Below are 22,211 nucleotides of genomic sequence, written 5' to 3' on the forward strand. Positions count from 1 at the left end.
TATTTGAAAAAGTATATCTGAAAAAAACTTGATGCTATGATCACAGTTTGAGGATTTAAGAGAGAAATTAAGCAAGCAATATTAGAGGATCACTATAAATGATTATTGTGGTTGAAACTATTTAACCTGGAGAGTTTGATTTAAATGACTTCCTTTTAGTGGGAACATTGATGAAAATAATTCATGCACTATCTCTAGTTTCGTTCAAAGGAATAAAAGTCAGAAACAATGATCGGCTTCATGTAGTAGTCGCATTAGCAGTTGTGCTCAAAATGGTGTAGAAATATTTAGAAGCATTGCACTGATTTAAACGAAAATTTGCAGTGTCAAATTTACTTCAGTAATTAGCAGAGGCTCCCATCATAGCTTTGGACGTATATTTGCAGCTGGACTTAAGAGGGTGTAGAAACTCTGTACGGTAACTAGAATATTAAAATGTATGACATAGAAAGGGGAAATAAATCGTTTTAGTCTTCATGGGTATTTTAAATATTTTTCAGCTTTTGATACAACATGAAGCAGGTACAATGGAAAGGAACTGCAAACAAAATTAAAGTAAAAGAAATCCCAGTAAAGCATTTGTGCAAAAGTGGCAGCATGATGTACTTTGATTTTGTAAGCGAAATTCAGGATGCAGTTATGAGAAGCACTTTGCTTCGGACTACCTTTGTTGCTCTTTGGTTTGCTGCTTCAGAAAAATCCAGTAGTTTGTCAAACTGATGAAGGCTTTCTATGGGAAAGATGATGAAATGTTCTCCTTTGCAAACAATAGATTGAAAACAAACTGACATTTAGTATTCATGACAGATATCAGCTTGGAAGGATGCAGCGACATGAACATTTAAAAAAGGTTATCCATAAGGATAACTGTACCTCTGGAAAAAGCTGTGGAAAGATCAATTTAAAAAAAATTGTGATTACATTCAAACCTTCTTTGTGATGACAAATGTTATTGCTAGCATGCAGAGAAGAGTAGTGACCTAGTAAATATTGGTCCAGCTATAAATAGATATACAATGATCATATCTAAGATGTGGTCGTGCCTACCTTTTTGTCTCCACAAAATGTCCCCTCTCAACTGTAAATGTGGAACTATCATTTAACATTCAAACTAATTCGAACGTGCTGTCTATGGTTTCATTCAACAGAACAGCTCAATGTTGCAAGGTTATTGTAAAAAATAATAGCTTTATGAATAGATGGTTTTAGTTTTAATGACACATGACAGACATGACACATTTTTATAGTTGTACATTTTTCATTGAATATTTGGTATAAAAAGATAGAAAATTCCTCTTTTTTGTAGCATCTTTCACAACTGTGAAATGTACCAAAGTGTTTTATAGGTGAAGACATACTTTTCACGGTGTTACACCTATTATCTTGTAAGAATAACATTATTATTTGTATTTAATAAGATGTTGAAAGTAAGATTTTAGTCAGATAATTTCTACAGTGAGGGTAACGGGTGGGAGGGGGGTGGGGGGGGGGGGGGGGGGTAGATGTTCGTTAGAACTCTCAAGCTGGCTTCTTTTATATTCACCTAGGGGAACAGGATGGTTCAAAATAATCAATTCTAAAATAAAGTTGTATAACTCCTATGAACTTTATTATTTCTACATGACGTGACTTTTAGACATAATTTGTGCAAACTTGAAATTGTCTGTTATTTGTAATCTTACCATTTTAGACTTTGATATTTAGACTAAATTTCGAAATTTGCAGATAATACTAAAATGTGGGCCAATTAGCAAAGAACATTTAATAATATTGCAGAATGGGCATTGGCTATTTAGGATCAAAGATCATTTTTTCAGGTGGTTTCACAATGGGTATAACCATATTACGTAGTAATATGTTTTATTATTAAATGATAGTTGAGGTAAAAAGTATACAATAGTCTCTAGTTCTGCCCTTGTCTGTTGCTAACATTAACATGGAAACGATTTCTTGTGCCTTAAAATCCTCGTGAAGTTGCACTATAACTTGTCTTTTTTTATGTGTGTTTCAAGTTTATAGTTATAACACCCTCACAATCAAGTGCCTGCTCCTTTACTCACTATGGCATTAAGGACAAAACCTCAAAATCATAAATCATCAGATTCTAGTGATATACTTGGGGCAGTCTCACCAGGTAAGGAAAATCATAAAATGATCATAGGCAATCTTCAAAATACAGATTTTAGTGATAATCAGTTAAACTGAAGGCATACTGTACATAATACTATTATGTTTGTTAGAGGGAAAAGTGTCCCATTCCATCAAACATTCAAACATGAGAATAGAAAGGAATGTTGTTCGTTGATTTCGAGAAATCTAATTATTTTAAAGAAGTTTAATGAGCCTGTCCCACTTAGGTGATTTTTCAGGCGACTGCTGGTGACTGTCAACTTGCCGGCAGTTGCCTGAAAAAACGGCAACTGGAATGGCAACTTTCAGAGTGGAATACACACACATACACATCGCTTCCTTCACCAGCCCGTTATGCAGGCGGGCAACAGGGCAAGCAGGGGGAGCACTGTCTGAGTGAAATTCACATGGTGCAAAGCCAATGTGATACAGACACACACTGCGCTGAACAGGAAGGTAGGCGCTGTAATTAAGAAGCTAAAAAGCACAGTGTATGGTAAGTCCTTTAAAAGAGGGAGGGGGAGGGGAGAGAAGGAGTGGAGACAACTTTTAAGAAGTCAGAGATACACGGCTGTGAAGCTCGGCAGATTTTAACATTACCGGTCGGTTATCCTTGGTTCTGAAAGCTACTGCTTACATTTTTTTCCTCCAATGATCCAATGAAACTAGCACCAGCTACAACCTATGAGAACCTAAGAGAACCTTCAACCTCCTGGCAACCCACTAGGACCTCCTGGCGACCCACCTACGGCACGTGAATTCTTACCACTCTCCATGGCGACTTAATTCTAGTCACCGCTAATTTTTCAACGTTGAAAAATTTGCGGCGACCATAATGACTAGTTCCCAGAATGCGAGAACCCCTCACAACCATGAAGGCGACTCCCCGGCAACCTCCCGCGAACATGTGGCGACCATGTTGTGACTGCATAGTCTCCTGGAGTTGTTTAAAAAGTCGCCTGTCGCCTAAGTGGGACAGGCCCATTAAGCTTTTCTTTTTTGTGATTGAAAATCAATTTATGTTGTGGAGTGAAACACAAGACTTTTATATTGCTTTGCATCAATAGGAAATTTGACAATTTTTTTGCAGATATGACTCACCCCCGTGCCCCTAAATTGATTTCCATTTTTGTGTCAGGACCACAAAATGATGCCATTTTCCCATGATTGTCCCACCAGTGGCCATTGTTGTTCGCTCCAAATAAGGTTTTCCAATTCAATACTGGATTGAGAGCCTGTTAGATAAATCTTCCACTTAGTCTTCATGCTTTGGCTGCCCTCTCTCTCGGGTCTCCACCTGAACCAACTGAGAACTCTCACTTTTTAACCATAAAATTACTTCAAGACTAGAATTTACAGGGGAATGTGACAAGAGAAAAGTAAACTCATGGCATCCCATGTTTTTAATGACCACCCAGAACGTGTCATAGGATTAAGAAAAGGAAGTCAGAAATTGGTAACACTTCACAAAGTGCATTTAAATTACCTTGCCCTATAAATCATTAATTAGTATTTTTTATGATTACAAACATTATTAGCCCACACTTCTACATAGAATGTAGTGTCAGGATATATATTTGCATAATTTGTAGCTCCAGTTTGCACACAGTTATTGTTATTTATGCTGTGAAATGAGCCATGGCTGATTGATGTAGCTTATAAATTAGTTATCATATTATTACCATCTAGTGGACATCATCTTGGCATAAAGCATCATTCTATCAAACCCTTAGGGACAGTGTCTTTCTGTGAATCAGTTAACAACAAAAATCAAACCTGGGTTATTCATTACTTTCTTTAAATTATTTGTGTAGCGAATCAGTATCTTGTCCGTCTGATTGAAGACAAAAAGGAACTGTTCTTCAAAAAGCCAACAGAGGATAGAATGAAAATGGTTTTTCAAGTATTAGAAGATATCTTGCCAGAATTGGGGATCTACACCAGTGTATTGAAACTCATCAGGGATGAATTGTATGGTAAGAAGAAACAGAATTTAAAATTCCACATCTAATGCTATGTATATAATGATTTATTTTTCTCTTTATTAATTTGAACATGGCACAGCTATAGGATGAAATAGGTGTGAGTAAGATAAATCTAAATAAACCCAAGTAGAGATCTGGAGCTTCAGCATTCAATTTGGTTGGACTGTACTTGAAGTACTGTATACTGATCTAGTTGCCAGATTACAGGAGCATGTTGTAACAATAGAAAGAATAAAGAAGTGGTTCACCCGGATATTGCTTAGAAAAAGAAGGCTGTTGTTGCAAAGAGAGATTTGAACAATGTGTATTGGAGAAGGTCCAGGTTTACGAGAGTGATTACAGGGAAGATTGGGTTAACGTATGATGAGTGTTTAACAGCTCTGCACCTATACTCACTGGAGTTTAGAGGGACGAGGGGAATCTCATTTAAACCTAACAAATAAAGAAAGGCCTGGATAGAGTGGATGTGGAGAGGATGCTTCCACTAGTGGAAGAGTGCAGGACCAGAGGGCACAGCCTCAGAATAAAAGGACGTGGCTTTAGAAAGGAGGTGAGGAGGAATTTCTTTAGTCAGAGGGTGGTGAATCTGTGTAATTCATTGCCCTAGATGGCTGTAGAGGCCGTCTTTGGGTATTTTTAAAGCAGAGATTGATAGGTTCTTGATTAGTAAGGGTGTCAAAGGTTACAGGGATAAACCAGGAGAAAGGGGTTGAGAGGGAACGGTAAGATCATCCATAATTGAATGGTGTAGTAGACTTGATGGGCCAAATGGCCTAATTCTGCTCCTATGACTTATGAACAGAGGCTAGATTTATCTCACTGGAATGTAGGAGGCTGGGGGATGACCAGATTCAGTTAAGGATTATAAATTATGAGTGGCATAGATAGGATAGACCGTCAGATTGTTTTTTTCGAGGATGTTGAATCTGATACTAGAGGACCAAAGTTTAAGGGGAGAAGGGAGAAATTTAAAAGAGATACGAGGAGTAATCAAGGAGTGGGGGCTATTTGGAACAAGGCCGAGGAGGTAGATACTAGCGTTTAAGTGAGTGCTTGCATCGGAAAGGAGTAGAGGTATTCAGTTATAATGCAGGCAAATTGGATTAGCGTAGATCGCTTAGAGGAGGGTGATGGCAGCCCTGCTGGCAGTCTGTTTGTTTTTTCTTTGTTTTTTGTTATTTTTAGTTTGTTAAAGCTGGTTTTAATGTTCTTCGGTTTGTTTTATGTGGGGGGAGGGGATCAGGGGAAACTTGTTTTCAAGTTCTTACCTTCCCGGAGATGTGATCAAGTTTCGGACCACATTCTCCGGGATCTGCGGCCTACCATCGCTGGAGCTAGAGGCCTCCTCGGACTGTCGTGAGCCCCACTGCGGGGCGTGGACTTAACATTGGAGCGGATCCCTTGCCTGAGATTGCTTCCACCGTGACCATCATGGACTTACCATCAAGGGCTCGCAGTCTCGGGAGAGGCCACGTCGGGAGCTCCAACGCCGCGGAAGGTTCAACTAGCCCCGACACGAGGTTCGATCGCTCGGCGCGGGGGAGCTGACATTCCCGATGCAGTAGCTGAACGCCTCGATGGGAGTCAAGATCGTCCCGTCAATGGGGGCTCGAGACGCACGATCGAGGAAGAACAAAAGGAAGGACTTGAACTCTATTTTGCCTTCCATCACAGTGAAGAATGTGTAGGAGTCACAGTGGTGGATGTCCATGTTAAAATGTGTTTTTGAGTTATCTGTTACTTTTAAAATGGCTGCCGAAAGTGAGAGTGAACGCTGGTGTGATTAGTTGCCGCTGCTCTCTCTATATGCTGTTTTTGTTTTATTGTATTTAGAAATTTGTAATTTGCTTGTTTTAATCTGAAAGGTGACCTTGAGTGCTCTGAAAGGCGCCCATAAATAAAATGCATTATTATTATTATCATAGTTGCCATGGACAAGGTAGACTTATTAATGTGCTGTATGGTCCAATGATTCTACGTGTTAATTAGACATAATTTTCTTGGCAGAGAATATATAAACTCCAGACAACCATTTCCACAGAAGGTTTGTAGTGAACTGGCAGAGAATTAACATCTTTCAAGAAGGTTTAGGATCCAGTGGAGGTTGCACTGAGATTCTTGTGTGTGGCACTGCAGATCCTGGGAGAGGAAGTCCAGAGGAAAATGAATTTCCTTTATCCCTAGTGACAAAGTGCTCTCCCATCACAGCTGCTGCTGTTCTGTTTGTTCTTATTTCCTCCTCGTATTCCTCTCGCAACCCCTTAGTATGATGCCATAATCTTGTTGCTGTGACTTCAACAATATTTCCATTGAGCTAAGGCCAGCACTTGTTCTTTGAAGACCTCAGTGGATTTTCACAATAAACATTGATAGTTTTGATGATGTTCCAGAAAAGCTCCCAAAATATTTCAAAAGCCCCCTATAAACTTCCAGTGCCAACTGAAAAGTAATGAATAGTAAAGTTAAGGGTAGTCAAAAATGCTGGAAAAACTCAGCTAGTAAGGCAGCATCTACGGAGCGAAGGAAGTAGGCAACGTTTCAGGTCGAGACCCTTCTTCAGACTGGTGTGGGGGGAGGGGGGGTGCGGGAAGAAGAAAGGAAGAGGTGGAGACAGTGGGCTGTGGGAGAGCTGGGAAGGGGAGGGGAAAGAAGGAGAAAGCAGGGACTACCTAAAATTGGAGAAGTCCATGTTCATTCCGCATGTTCATTCCCAAACGAAATATGAGGTGCTGGTTCTCCAATTTACGGTGGGCCTCACTCTGGCCATGGAGGAGGCCCAGGACAGAAAGGTCTGATTCGGAATGGGAGGGTTAGTTGAAGTGCTGAGCCACCGGGAGATCAGGTTGGTTGTTAATTAAACTTTATACCCTCTGTCGTTGTTTATTTCTTGACAGTTGGTCTTGTTTGGAAAGACACAAAATGCAGGAGTAACTCAGGTCTTTGGTAGTATAAGTAATATATATTCAATTGTTTGACACCAAAATGATGTGCGGCTTCATTAATGTGTGACCGGGCTACTTATATGGTATTCAGACCCCTACTGATTTTGCATGTGGTTCTTCCTTGTCCATTCTACTTCTTTAAAATGGAATTTAGCAGAGAACGCGTTATATTTGTATTTCAACTTAAAGAGGCCACCTTAACCATCATACTGGAATCTTTTGATATCAGTATATTGTATATTAGTTCTCAGTGAAATCATATTCTATTTCAGCCGAGTATCCTATTGATGTTTTATCTAAAAATGGATAGGGTTCCCTTGGTAAAGAAGTTTGCAGATTTTCAAACAATATATCATACAGTGGTGTCTTACAGATGGAGTTTACAGTTCCCAACTTACTGTGAATTCCGGATCAGAAACTGGAATAACTGATGCAGCCACAAGAGCGCCTTACTTCAGCTTACTTCAATGCTTGCAGGGAAAACGGTTAGTGAAAATAGAGTAACTATCATTTGACATTTGATATATTACTGGTAGCAATATCAAGAGAATTATTATAGAAACAAAAATGTTAACTCTTTACACGAAAATGTCACAGTCCATTTCTGGGAGGACTCTCGCTTATATATCTAAAGGATTTGTTGCAGGTCAGGAGATAGAAGTACAGCAATCTGGCCAAATGTCTGTGGCTGATACTGTGAGTACTTAATTCACAGAAATGCAATCTTTTAAATTGGACACTAAACTCTGATCCATTTGTTCCCCTATAACCTATACTTCTGATGAGCAGGAAAGCTATCCCTTATGTTCTGTCAAATATTTATTCTCAATACCACTAAAACAGCTTATCTGTTGTTGTCACTTTGCTGCTTATGCAAACTTTGCTGTGTGCAAACTAACTTCTGTGTTTCATTCATTACAATTGTGACTATATTTCAAAATATTATTACTAGCTATAAAGGCATCACTAAACATTCTGTTTAAATACAGGTTTTTACTTCTTTATTGTGCAATATTACTTCAAAGTCCTAAACGTTTTTGTTTAAAAAAAGACGGTTACGTCCAAAACAATAATTTTTTACATTTTTCTTGAGCTTCACCACCTTCAGTTTAAATTCCATTTGGAATATTTTGGAGGACCAAGAACCAAGCTGTAGAAGTACACAGTTTTACATAATCTAATCTGATATTTATGTTACATTTTAAAACAAATATTCTAACAAATTGATGAAACTAATTTCCATTGACTACACTGGCCCACCCACCAGTTACACCAAATGCAAAATTTTATGGAACTTAGACAATGCTAATAAACTGAAGAAATTTGCATTCTGTACTGGGTACTCAGATTGACCAGAACACTTGCACTTTTAATTCAAATCTATTATTTGAAGATCAATTACCTCTTATATTAGTTCATCTTCTCAATCTTATATTCAACTTTACATCAATATATTTGTCACATTCCTAATTTATCTTTTTCCATAACTCTCTGATTAACATGATCAACATGAAAGTGTCCATTACTTTTTCCAGTTATAATAATTATGGTTACATTCTGTTTTGCAGGCATTATTTAATTGGTGATTATGTTACTGTGGACATCCTTCCTTCCATATGTTTGATTTCAATTACACTGCATGTTGCAGATAGGAAAGAATTACACACAAACTCATTATGTTTATGTTATTCACTTACTGAGCATCTGTAAAACGTACGGTATGCAGCTATGTTCCAACTTGCAAACAGTCCCATTGGCCTATCATTGCTCTCCCCAAATGATTTCTACATCTTCATATCAAATAACATTTTTAATTTAAAAGGCTTATTGTTGTTAAATTCTTCCGTAGCCTTGCCCTTTCAACCTCTTTAATTTCTCCTATCTCTACAAAATTCTATACTATCTGTGATCCTCCACTTTTTGTCTCTTGATCATCTGTTCTTTTAATTGCTTCACTATGTGCAGCCTGCCTTCAGCTGGCCCTAAATTCTGGAGTGTTTTTCTTAAAGGGCACTGCTTCTGAACCTCTCTATCCTTCTTTAAACTTACCTCAACTCTCCTGGCAGCGCTGTGTTTCAAACTTAGATTATAAAGGTTTTTGTGAAGGGTCGTTGATTAAGTAATTACTTTTAAGATGCATAATTTGTTTATTGTGCTATCATTGGTAAAGATATTACTTCTGGTAAACAATTACAAGTTGTGGATTTAGATGCTAACACATCTAATTACAGTTTGGTGAACATTCTTTTGACGCATTAACTAACTTTGTTATTTTAAAGTAAATTTTAATGAACCTTAGCCTTACTTTGATGAGACTGTTGTGCAAACATTTTGAAAGAAGGCTGATGAATGTAAAACAAAATGAGATCAATGTTGATACTGTTTAACAGAAGATTCTATTGTTAAACTGGTGAAGCTTATTAGTGTGCTGCTCTGAAGATACAGTTCTTTGGAGGGAGTGCACAACAGCACCTTGGATTTATATTGTTACTTTACAGTTGGAAAGTCTCAAAAAGGTTTTGCAGGAATCGAATCAGCCAGAAGTTAACAGTGAGACTTAGGAGGCAGTATTAGGAAAGGGTGATTAAAAGTTTGGTTAAGGAATCCGTTTTAATGAAATATGGCAAAGGAAACATTTAGGGAGCCTTTATTAATTGGACCCAACCCAAAATTTCAGAATTTGTAAATAAGATAAGACAAAGGTTTTATTGGACAGAGGCAAAGTTTATTTTGGCTTTTGTCATGAAATATATCTACGTTTGTTAGCCAAATCATCCAGGCACTGTCATCAGCTGTTGTTCCTTTTCTTTTTGCTTGGCTGCTTTCTTGCTGCTATTTAAGTAAGCATTTCTTCTTAATATGAGCATGAACTTCTAATATTAAATCATTGGTTCCTGTATCTGCTTATTGAGTTGAAAGATTTTTAAATAATTTATATACCCGGGGAAGTTGCTCAAAGCATTCAAGTGCCTCTTTTGTGTTGACCAGATAGCACTAGAAATATCAGGACGATGGTTTTGTATCTGATATGCCAGGGCCCTCACAGAATAAAGCAAAATACATTATTGATTTATTATTGTCACATGTACTGAGACATAGCACACAAACAAATGTTTTTCACCATCTAGTTAAATCATTCTATACATGAGTACAAATAAGTACTAAAGGTAGTGCAAAAAGAAAAATGCCAGTGTAGAATATGGAGGCACAAAAAACTGTAGATGCTGGAATCCTGAACAAATGACAAGCCATTGGAGTAGCTCAGTGGGTCAGGCAGTATCTGTGGAAGGAAAAGGGATAGGCAACATTTCTAGTTGAGACCCTTCCTCAGATTCATCAAGGGGTGGTAGAAAAAAAACTGGAAAAGAAAGATGGGGGTGAGGCAAAGCCTGACAAGTGATATGTAGATAGTCAAGAGTCAAGTCAAGAGATTTTTATTGTCATGTGTCCCAGATAGGACAATGAAATTCTTGCTTGCTGCAGAACAACAGGATATGTAAACATAATACAGAATGGGAGATAAAAGTTCAGTATGTCTATATACCATAGACCATATATATATATATATATATATATATATATATACACACAATAAATAAACAGATAAAGTGCAATAGTAATAATAGACTGTTATTGTTCAAAGCTTGTTTGATGTTGCGTTTAATAGCCTGATAGCTGTGGGGAAAAAGCTGTCCTGAACCTGGGTGTTGCAGATTTCAAGCTCCTGTACCTTCTTCACGATGGCAACGGAGAGATGAGTGTGTGGCCAGGATGGTGTGGGTCTTTGATGATGTTGGCAGCCTTTTTGAGGCAGCGACTACGACAGATCCCTTCAATGGTGGGGAGGTCAGAGCTGATGATGGACTGGGCAGTGGTCACAACTTTCTGAATTTTATTCCCGCTCCTTATTCTTAAACTGTGTCCCCTGGTTTTGGACTCCCCCAACATCGGGAACATGTTTCCTGCCAACAAGTGTGTCCAAGTCCTTAACAATTTTACACGTTTCAATAAGATCCCCTAATGAGTCGCAACTAATTGAATGTATTGGTGGATGGGAAATATTTAATCGGGTATCGGATTTAAACGGGTCAGGTCATTAAGGGCTCCGGTTGAACGGGTCTCCTGGCTGGCTTGCAGGTAAGTCCCTCATTCACGGCCACCCATGTTATTTTGTATGTTTTTCCCATCTCTCTCTCTCTCTCCCCCCCTCCAAGGTTGGTTCTTCTGTTTGCCTTTATTTGCTTCAGTTTTGTTTGTTTGAGTGTTATTTATCACATTGTAGCTTTTGAAAGATTCAAGCGGGTATCAGATGTTTTCTAAGGGCTGAATCGGCCTGTTCTCGGGGCCTTTCATCGCCTGGTGCGGCTTAAAATGGGACGCAGAAACTTCCATCGCACCGCGGTCAGGCAGTCAAACTGCTACGTCGAGGCGATTGAGGCTCCCTATGTTGAAGCTCCTGTCGGCCGATTTTAAGCCGCGCCTGGCGATGAAAGGCCCCGCAAACGGGCCGATTCAAGCCCCACAATTCGCTGCGGACGAAGCTGCTGTTGCTGGAGTTTGGAGTCGGTCACCAACCAGGTCAGCTCCCAATGTTACTGTCCACAGGGCCCACGGCTGAAGCCTCCGAAGCCTTTCGTGTGTGCGCGTGCGCGTGCGCACGCAGCCACCAAGAAATTGTGTCTCCCCCATGGTTTGATAGAGATTTCCGCCCCCTGCAAGGATGTATTCTTAGCCTCTTACTATACCCCCTATACACTCACGACTGCCCACGCAAATTCTGCTCCAACTATATTTACAAGTTTGCAGATGGTACTACCATTGTGGCCTGAATTTCAAACAATGGCAAGATGGAGTACAGGAAAGAAATATAGAGCTTAGTAGCATGGTGTTACAATAACAATCTCTCCCCTAATGTCAGCAAGACAAAGGAGATAGTTAGTGACTTCAAGAAATGAGGTGGTAAACATGTACCAGTCAACATCAGTGGTGCCGAAGTAGAGATCAAGAACTTCAAGTTCCCAGACATAAATATTTAGGATTTGGCCTGGGCCAACAACACTGAAGCTAGAGCCAAGAAAGCACACCACGCCTATACTTCTTCGAAAGATTAAGGACATTTGGCATGCAACTAATGACTCGATAAATGTCTACAGTTGCACAGTCGAAAGTGTCCTATCGGGATGCATTTACTTTCGCTCTGCACAAAACTGCAAGGAATTGCAGAAAGTTGTGAAACAGCCCAGTCCTTCACACAAACCAACCTCCCCTCCATTGACTCCATCTACATTTCATGCTGCCTTGGAAATGAAGCCCACATAATAAAGGTAGACTAAAATGCTGGAGAAACTCAGCGGGTGAGGCAGCATCTAATGAAGCGAAGGAATAGGTGACATTTCGGGTCGAGACCCTTCTTCAGTCTTGTCATTGTTTGAAATTCTTCAGTCTGAAGAAGGGTCTCGACCGACAACTTCACCTATTCCTTCACTCCATAGATGCTGCCTCACCCACATTCTCCAGCATTTTTGTCTACCTTCGATTTTTCCAGCATTTGCAGTCCTTTCTTAAACATTCCTACATAATCAAGGACCATTTACACTCCCTCTTCTCACCTCTCCCATCAGGCAGTAAATACAAAAGCTTGAAACCACATATCACCATGTTCAGAATGAGCCTCTTCCCCCCCCCCCCCCCCCCCCCCCCCCCCCCCCCCCGTTATCAGACTACTGAACAATCCTCTCATAAACTGAGGGTATTAAGTTTTTTTTTAAATCTACTCTTTCTCTGTAACCTTAATACTGTAATGCTGTGACACCATATTATGGACTCTGAGCAGAAAAACAAACTGTTGGGAGAAAACAAAACTTTGGCGGCAAAAACAAGGGGGCAGATTATTATCTCAATGGGGTTAGGTTGGGTAAGGGAGAGGTACAGAGAGACCTGTGTGTCCTTATACACAAGTCACTGAAAGTTGGCGTGCAGGTACAGCAGGCAGTGAAGAAAGCTAATGTAATGTTGGTCTTCATAACAAGAGGATTTCAGTATAGCAGTAAAGAGGTTCTTCTGCAGTTGTATAGGGCTCTGGTAAGACCACATCTGGAGTATTGTGTACAGTTTTGGTCTCCTAATTTGAGGAAGGACATCCTTGTGTTTGAGGCAGTGCAGCATAGGTTCACGAGATTGATCCCTGGGATGGCGGGACTGTCATATGAGGATTGAAAAGACTAGGCTTGTATTCACTGCAGTTTAGAAGGATGAGGGGGTTTTTATAGAAACATATAAAATTATAAAAGGACTGGACAAGCTAGATGCAGGAAAAATGTTCCCAATATTGGGCGAGTCCAAAACCAGGGGCCACATTCTTAGAATAAAGCGGAGACCATTTAAGAGTGAGGTGAGAAAAAACATTCACCCAGAGAGTTGTGAATTTGTGGAATTCCCTGCTACAGAGGGCAGTGGAGGCCAAATCACTGGATGGATTTAAGAGAGAGTTAGATAGAGCTCTAGTGGTTAGTGGAATCAAGGGATATGGGGAGAAGGCAGGCATGGGTTATTGATTGGGGACAATCAGCCATGATCACAATGAATGGCGGTGCTGGCTCGAAGGGCTACATCGGTGAGAACAAACGTAGGCTTGGCAATCGCTTCGCCGAACGCCTCCACTCAGTTCGCAATAATCAATCTGACCTCCCGGTGGCTCAGCACTTTAACTCCCCCTTCCATTCCGAATCCGACCTTTCTGTCCTGGGCCTCCTCCATGGCCAGAGTGAGGACCACTGTAAATTGGAGGAGCTGCACCTCATGTTTTGCTTGGGCAGTTTGCACCCCAGCGGTATGAACATTGACTTCTCTAATTTCAGGTAGTCCCTACTTTCTCCTCCCCTTCTCAGCTCTCCCTAAGCCCACTGGCTCCACCTTTTCCTTTCTTCTTCCCGCCCACACATCAATCTGAAGAAGGGTTTCAACCCGAAACGTTGCCTATTTTCTTCGCTCCAGAGATGCTGCCTCACCCGCTGAGTTGCTCCAGCATTTTTGTCTTCCTTCGATTTTCCAGCATCTGCAGTTCCTTCTTAAACAGACAACATTCTGAGTCAGGACCCTTCTTCAGACTGATGTAACAGGGAGGTGAAAGCTGGAAAAGAGAGGTGCGGGTTGGGAAATTCCTGGCAAAGGATAGGTGGACACAGATGAGGGGGGAGGTTATTGACAGATTTGTGGAATAAATGATAAAAGTTAGAGGTGGAAAGGAGACAAAAGGATGAAAGACAAAGAAACTAGAGAGGTGTGAAATGTAAACCCAGAGGGAAGTGGGTGGAAGGAGTCAGGAAGGAAGGAAAAGAGGAGTGGAATTGGGGATGGGAGATGAGCGTACGGAGTGGAAAGGAGCACAGTGATTATGGTGGTGGTAGAAAATTATGCACACTGGAATGGGAGGAGGGGGGCAGGGTAAAGAGAGTTTTGGGAAAAATATTACATTAAATTAGAGAATTCAATGTTCATACTGCAGGTTTATAATCTACCAAAACAAAATATGAGCTGATGTTCTTCCAGTTAGCGTGTGACTTCACTCAGGCAAAGCAGGAGGCCAAGGACTGTTGTGGGATGAATCACCGATGGTGATGAGTCAGAGTATAGAAGTGAGATCGACCGATTGACCAAATGGTGCCAGCACAACAACCTGGCTCTCAATACCAGCAAAACCAAAGAACTGATTGTGGACTTTGGATAGGGTAGGATAGGGACCCACAATACTGCTTATATCAACGGGACAATGGTGGAAAGGTTAAAAAACTTTGAATTCCTGGGCGTGAACATCTCTGAAGATCTCTCCTGGTCCGAGAACACTGATGCACTTATAAAGAAAGCATATCAGCGCCTCTACTTCCTGAGAAGATTACGGAGAGTCGGTTTGTCAAGGAGGACTCTCTCTAACTTCTACAGGTGCACATTAGAGAGCTTGGTTCGGCAACTTGAACGCCCAGGAGCGGAAAAGACTACAAAAAGTAGTAAACACTGCCCAGTCAATCATCGACTCAGACCTCCCTACCGTCAAGGGGATCTATCGCAGTCACTGCCTCAAAAAGGCTGGCAGCATCATCAAGGACCCACACCATCCTGGCCACACACTCATCTCCCCGCTACCTTCATGTAGAAGGTACAGGAGCCTGAAGACTGCAACATCCAGGTTCAGGAATAGCTTGTTCCCCATCAGGCTATTAAACTCAACTCAAACAAAACTCTGAACATTAATAGACCATTATCTGTTTATTTGCACTTTATCTGTTTATTTATTCATGTGTGTATATATTTATATAATGGTACATGGTCACACTGATCTGTTCTGTATTCATGCCTACTATATTCTGTTGTGCTGAAGCAAAGCAAGAATTTCATTGTCCTATCTGGGAGACATGACAATAAACTCTCTTGAATCTTGAATCTTGTATTCACTGGAGTTTAGAAGGTTGAGGGGGAATCTTATAGAAACATATAAAATTATAAAAGGACTGGACACACTGGATGCAGGGAAAATGTTCCCAATGTTGGGCGAGTCCAGAACCAGGGGCCACAGTCTTAGAATAAAGGGGAGGCCATTTAAGACTGAGGTGAGAAAGAACTTTTTCACCCAGAGAGTTGTGAATTTATGGAATTCTCTGCCACAGAGGGCAGTGGAGGCCAAATCACTGGATGGATTTAAGAGAGTTAGATAGAGGTCTAGGGGCTAGTGGAATCAAGGGATATGGAGAGAAGGCAGGCACGGGTTATTGATTGGGGACGATCAGCCATGATCACAATGAATGGCAGTGCTGGTTCGAAGGGCCGAATGGCCTCCTCCTGCATCTATTTTCTATGCTTCTATGTTTCTGGTTCAAATAGTAATTGGACCCGCATCAGACAGCTTTAAGAAATTCTCTGTGAATACCTTCAGTAATACCTGAAGGTCAAAACACAAATGGTGACACATTGTGTTATAACGATGTTAATGGAGAAATTTAACAAGTGCTTAACAGTGACACCACCACTGTCTAAAATCTCCACTAAAGTGGAGATTTTAATAGATTTATTTTCACCACATTTCAAAATCCGGATTACAAAACATAGCAGGGATTGTCCCCTATCTATCAAAGCATGGGAGGGACGTGTGCCATCCATCCCACCCGTGATTTCCGCCCATGCTTGTAGGGCACATGCGTTTAGAATTATCATGGAGAATGTTTTGTCTGTTATATTTTCTGGAGCAAAAAATAATCTGCTGGAGGACCTCAGTGGGTCAAGCAGCATCATTTGGGAGAAAGGCTCTGCATCAGTTTCTTTCCAAAGTATTGACAATTCCTTTCCATTCCACATATGCTGCTTGGCCTACTGAATTCTCCGAAAAAATGTCTCCAGATTCCAGCATCTGCAGTCCCTCTGTCTCTAGTTTCTCTTTAAGTTTTATAAAATGACTGCAGATTTGCATCTATCTTTTTTTGCAAACAATTTAAGGTGAGGCCAACGCTGTCTATAATCAACATTATTTTGTTTTCAATCTGGAGCATGAGGAAGTCTGACCTCTCAGCATTTTGACAGGAGTTTGGCTTTTGGTGAACAAAGTTGTTCCGCACGTTTTTCTGCATTGCTGAGACATTATTCTGATCTTTTAAAAACTCGTAATACTTTATATTACGATACTGTAAATATGTTTAAATGTCAGATGAAACTGAAATGTTTTTGGCTTGTGATACCTGTACTTTGAAATTGGAAGGGGGTGGTGGGAGAATGGGGGTTGAGCTCTAAATTAATAGCATATTGCCCCAAGGCACAAACGATTTCTGAAAGCTTTTTTGAGAGGTAAATGACTTCTGACTAAAGTTAATCTCCAATTTAAACTTCTGATGGTGTCTTTTAAATTCTGACAGATATTAGCTTCCTTATATGAGAGGAATTCACTTCCATAACTTGAAAAGAAAAGAGATCATAAGAAGCATGTAACTCCCAACCTATCCAATTAAGACACGTGTACTAGCAACTCTTGCTATACATCATGCAAATCTGGCATTGGACTCTTCAGTCATAAGAAACACTTCAAGCTATTTATGCTTTTGGCTACAATATCCACTGTCCACAAAGATGGAATGATGTAACTAAAAATTAAATTAACTTTAATCAGAATTTGAAAGGTTTAAATTTCCGAATTCTTAAAATTAATTTCTATATTTATATTCTATAAATATATGTATTCACTTCAACTTGACAAAAAAGTCAACCGCGAACCAAGTCATCAATACATCATGTGAAATTGTTTGTGAAAATACAATAAACATACTTCAGCAAAAATTGTGGCGATGCAAAATTTTTGAATGATCAAATACAGACAACCCCTGGCTTTTCAAGGAGCAGAAATGTGCTCATACAGAATTCACAAATCACCACCAGAAATGTTGAGATACATAATAACATTCACTGTCATGGTACTTGTGTGAACATAAAGTAAATAACTAAACATGTTTTTTTTTAATGCAATGCTTGATTTATGCACAGACGACACAATTGTATTTAGTTTAGTTGAGAGATACAGAGGGGAAACAGGCCCTTTGACCCACCGGGTCCGCACCGACCAGCGATCCCCGCTCACTTACACTATCCTATATACACCAAGGATAATTCACAATTATACCAAGCCAATTAACCTGCAAACCTGTACGTCTTTGGAGTGTGGGAAGAAACTGGAGACCCCGGAGAAAACCCACGCAGTTCATGGGGAGAACCTACAATCTCCATACAGACAGCACCCGTAGTCAGGATCAAACCCTTATCTCTGGTGCTGTAAAGCAGCAACTCAACCGCTGTGCCATAGAAAATTGCGATATGGACTGTTCTCTGAGAACACAACTCTCCATCCATATCATGGAAGTCGTCTGTATTGCCCATTATGCCTTAAATAGAAACCAATTCATATTTTAACTTGCCCCACAACTTGTATGTGACACAATCATACAGCAACTTGAAGGAATATATAAATACTGAGTGCAATCAAAGAACCACCAATCAAATGAAACCATTCCACTGAAGCATGTTACAATTGTGTGTTCTGCGGCTTTTTCCATTCAAGATAACGCTGATCCCAATCAGTTTCTGTTTAATGAAGACCACAGGCATGTTCTTGTTGGGAAATTCAATAACAGTGATGCCACTGAAGGATGGCAGAAAGAGACGAGACTGTTTCTTGTTAGCGGCAGTCTTTAGCGGCTAAATACTGTACATAGTGTCAATGTTATCTGCACTAAGATGGATTTTATCCAAGTCCACTGAAAGCTGGCATGGTCTGCTACATTAACAGAGAACATATGGGAAGATCATTGTAGAATTACCTGCAAATTGTTATGCTCTTGATTTCATGATAGAAGATCATCAATAACGCAACTAATGGAGTTCAGCTAAGAGCTTAGAAATACCAATAGGTCTCATTACAAGTATTCACTTTTCTTCTTTGATGTCTACTTTTTTCCCCTTTCAAGTATTTGCCCAATTACCTTTACATTTTGCATTAATCCTACACTAATCCAATTTTATTCGCCCAACATTTCCATCAACTCCTCCTTTGCCAGCTATGCCCCCATCAACAACATCTATTGTTCCATTCCTTGCTTGCACTTTGGAAAATCTGACCACCTGGCTGTGGTTCTTCCTGTGTACAAATAAAGACTGAAGAGCGCGGCACTGGCAAAGAGGACTATGAAGAGCTGGTTAGGGGAGGAAGAGGTTATGGGACTACTTTGAATCTGTGGATTGGAGCATGTCCAAGTAATTTGTTAGTGGACCTGAATACATATCTCACAGTCATCAATGATGTCGGAAAGAAATATGTGGACAAATGGGTACTTACGAAAACGTTATGTCTTCCCCGACCAAAGCCTTGGACGAACCAGGAGATTTGTAATCTGCTAAAGGCTAGATCTGTGGTATTTTGTACTGGAAATCCAGAGTCAAAAATAGAAGTCCAGGTACAACCTCCTGAAGGCCATTGTGAGTGCGAGAGACAATTCCAGACTAAGCTGGAGACACATGTGGACATTCCACAGCTGTGGCAGGGCTTACGCACTATCACTTCCTGCAAGGCAAAACTGGATAACATAAATGGCAATGATGTTCTGGAGGAGCTGAATATCTTTTATGCAGACTTTGAAAAGGAGAGCAATTGCTCACCTAGACAATCCCTCCACAGCTCCGATGATTTTCTGTGAGCCCGATGTCATTTTCCTTCAAGAAGGTGAATCCCGCAAAGCAGCTGGGCCAGGTGGCATGCCTGGCCGAGTGCTAAAGATTTGTGTGGATCAGATGACTGGATGAAAGATGACTGGATGTCCAGGACATCTTCAACCTCTCGCTTCTCCAGTCCAAGGTTCCTACCTGCTGCAAAAGATAATCGAGGAGAGCATGGTGACCAACCTCAATGACTACCATATACCCACCATAATGAAGTACTTTGAGACGTTGGTTATAGTGAGAATCAATAACTCAACAACTGCACAACTGCTGTCTCAGAAGTGAACTGAATATGTTTCAATTGGCCTATTGCCACGACAGGTCGACTGACTCTTCTCTCTGCTCAGGATAACAGGAACACATGCATCAAGCTGATGTTCATGCTGCTACAGTTTGGCATACATCACAATCATCCACAACAAGCTCAACGAAGCATAGGCCTCTGTACCTCCCTTTGTAACTGGATCCTTCACTCCTTCATCTGTAGACCTCAGTCAGTGTGACAATAACAACATCACTTCTTCACTGACCTAAGAGGCAGAAGCACCTGAAGACAATGGCTAGCCTCCTTCTCTACTCTCTTTAAACCCATGACTGTGTGGCAAAGCACAGCTCCAATATCATCTACAAATTCACTGGCGACAGCATTGTTGTTGGCTGAATCGTGGGTTGTGATCTATTAGCGTACGCGAGAGAGATCTATCAGCTTACGGCATACGGGAGAACATCTGGTTGTGTGGTGCCACAACAATAACCTCTCGATTGTTATTGTTCACCACATGTTCGCAGGTGGTCTCTGGTGAGTCTCCTTCATGGTCGCGAGGAGTTCCCGCATTCTGGGAACTAGTCGCAGCCTCAGTATTAGTTGCCATGGAGAAAATCGATACTTTTGTAGTCGTAGGTGCAGTGGTAGTGGGGTCGCCCTGTCGTTGTGGGTAGTCGAAGTAGCCGTAGGTAGTTTTAGTTAATCTCCTTTGCTGATCCGGCATTTTCATTGGCTCATTGTGGGGAAAAAATGTAAGCACAAGTTTTCAGAACCAACGAAAACAGGCCGGTAATGTTAAAATGCCCGCTAAACTTCACAGCTGTGTATCTCTGGCTTATTAAAAGTTGTCTGGCTTCTTAAAAGTGTCTCCACTCCTTCTCCCCCCCTTCTCCCCTCTCCCCCTTCCCCCCCTCCCACTCTTTTAAAGGACTTACCATACACTGTTCTAGCCATCTTAACCTTCCTGTTCATCACGGTGTCTGTCTGTATCACCTTGGATTTGTATAGTGTGAATTTCAGACAGCGCTTCCCCCACTTTCCCTGGCCCCTGCCTTTGCGATGTGTTTGTGCGTGTGTGTGTGTTCCGCTCTAACGGCCACCGTTCCAGTTCGCGGTATTTCAGGTGAGTGCCGCGAGCTTGAAGGTCGCAGGCAGTCTGCTGAAAAGTTGCCTAAGTGGGACAGGCACTTAACTGTGCTACTAGCTTCATGCATTCTTAGCAAAAAAGATTATATATGTGCAGGAATAGTTGCTAGTTTATAACAAAGATGCTGATTTATCACAAAGATAGACACAAAATGCTAGAGTAATTCAGCGGGTCTGGAGAAAAAGTATGGGTGATGTTTCGGGTCGGGACCTTTCTTCAGACTGAAAGTAGGGGGTGAGTGGGGGAGCAAGAAGAGTTGGAGGCAAGAAAGACCAGTACCAATCAGGGCTGGCCCATGTGGAGGTGACGGAAATGTTGGAGGATAATGTGTTGGATGTGGAGGCAGGTGGGGTCAAATGTGAGGACCAGGATGTGTCCACGATGCGCCTGGGGGAGGGGGTGTGTGAGCAGAATTACCAGACACAGAGGAGATGTGAGCACCTCATCTATGTCAGAAGGGGGGAACCCATGTTTTTTTGAAGAATGAGGAGATGTCCTAGTATGGAAGGTCTCCTCTTGGGAGCTGAAGTGTTCTGGTCACTTTCCAATGAAAGCTCTGTCTCCCTATTTATTTTCTCAAACACTTCATGCTTGAATATCTCCATTTGATCATCAGCCGCCTTAACTGGTTTAAGAATCATTCCACCAATATTCTAACAAAACTGCCAGAAAGCCTAGAAAAGGATACAATTCTCCAACTGTAGTCCAAATGGGAAAAGTTTAGCCTAACTTTCAGACTTTTACAATTTATCCCTCCATTTATAACACTCAGGATTATGTGTGTTTAACAACTAATTTTTATCAACTTCCAATGCCAGCATCATATTTTCATGTATGAACTTCTAGGTCACTTTGTTTTAAAATTTAAAAATTCACCATAATTAGAATTCTGCTACTTTGCTTATATTGTCCTTTTCACGTTTTTTTCAGTACTTCACACTTTGCATAAAATGTTGTCCTCAAGTGTCTACCCATTTCAACTGTCTTCCTATATCCTACTATTAGCCCATTTGCTGTTTATTACTTTTGAGTTTTGTCTCATCTGCCAATTTTGAATTAATGTCCTGTAAGCTCAAGTCCTAGTCATTAACATATAATCAACAGCAACAGCCGTCCTAACACTGACCCCTGAAGACATCATTGAATATTTTCTTCTGTTCTGAGAAGCAGTGGTTCACCATGAGCCAGTTTTGGTCCACACCATTACTATCCTTTGTTCCCTTGGGCTTCAGTTTTGCTAACGTTTATTAATAGATCTTTAACAAAGTGCATTTAAATCAATATGCACAACAACTGCATTAACCTCATCAATTGTCTCTGTTACTTCATTAAAGAATTCAAATCAAATTTGGATCTGTTCCAGCTATATTTCAACCGTGCGCGGATATTAAGTGGATTCAAGGGTTCATTTATCTTGTAATATTTCCAATTAAATGGTGGGCTTAGTATGGCCATTCACTTGGGACTTTGGCTAGCAACATCTATGGTTGCTTCGATTA

General features: G+C 40.7%; 1 protein-coding gene across 4 annotated transcripts in view; it reads left to right on the forward strand.

Moving 5' to 3' along the window:
* The first annotated feature begins 2,010 nt into the window (after nt 1–2,010).
* Nucleotides 2,011–22,211, forward strand: part of LOC129704064 (uncharacterized) — a 231,227-nt gene continuing 211,026 nt past the window's right edge. For all 4 annotated transcript variants that reach the window (XM_055646934.1, XM_055646936.1, XM_055646935.1 and 1 more), the window contains exons 1-3: nt 2,011–2,134; nt 3,945–4,106; nt 7,431–7,542. In XM_055646934.1, the coding sequence (XP_055502909.1) occupies nt 2,062–2,134; nt 3,945–4,106; nt 7,431–7,542 (347 nt within the window). In that variant the 5' untranslated portion in view covers nt 2,011–2,061. The remainder of the gene's footprint in view (nt 2,135–3,944; nt 4,107–7,430; nt 7,543–22,211) is intronic.

Source organism: Leucoraja erinacea, chromosome 15 (assembly GCF_028641065.1).
Source record: "Leucoraja erinacea ecotype New England chromosome 15, Leri_hhj_1, whole genome shotgun sequence".
NCBI lineage: Eukaryota > Metazoa > Chordata > Chondrichthyes > Rajiformes > Rajidae > Leucoraja > Leucoraja erinaceus.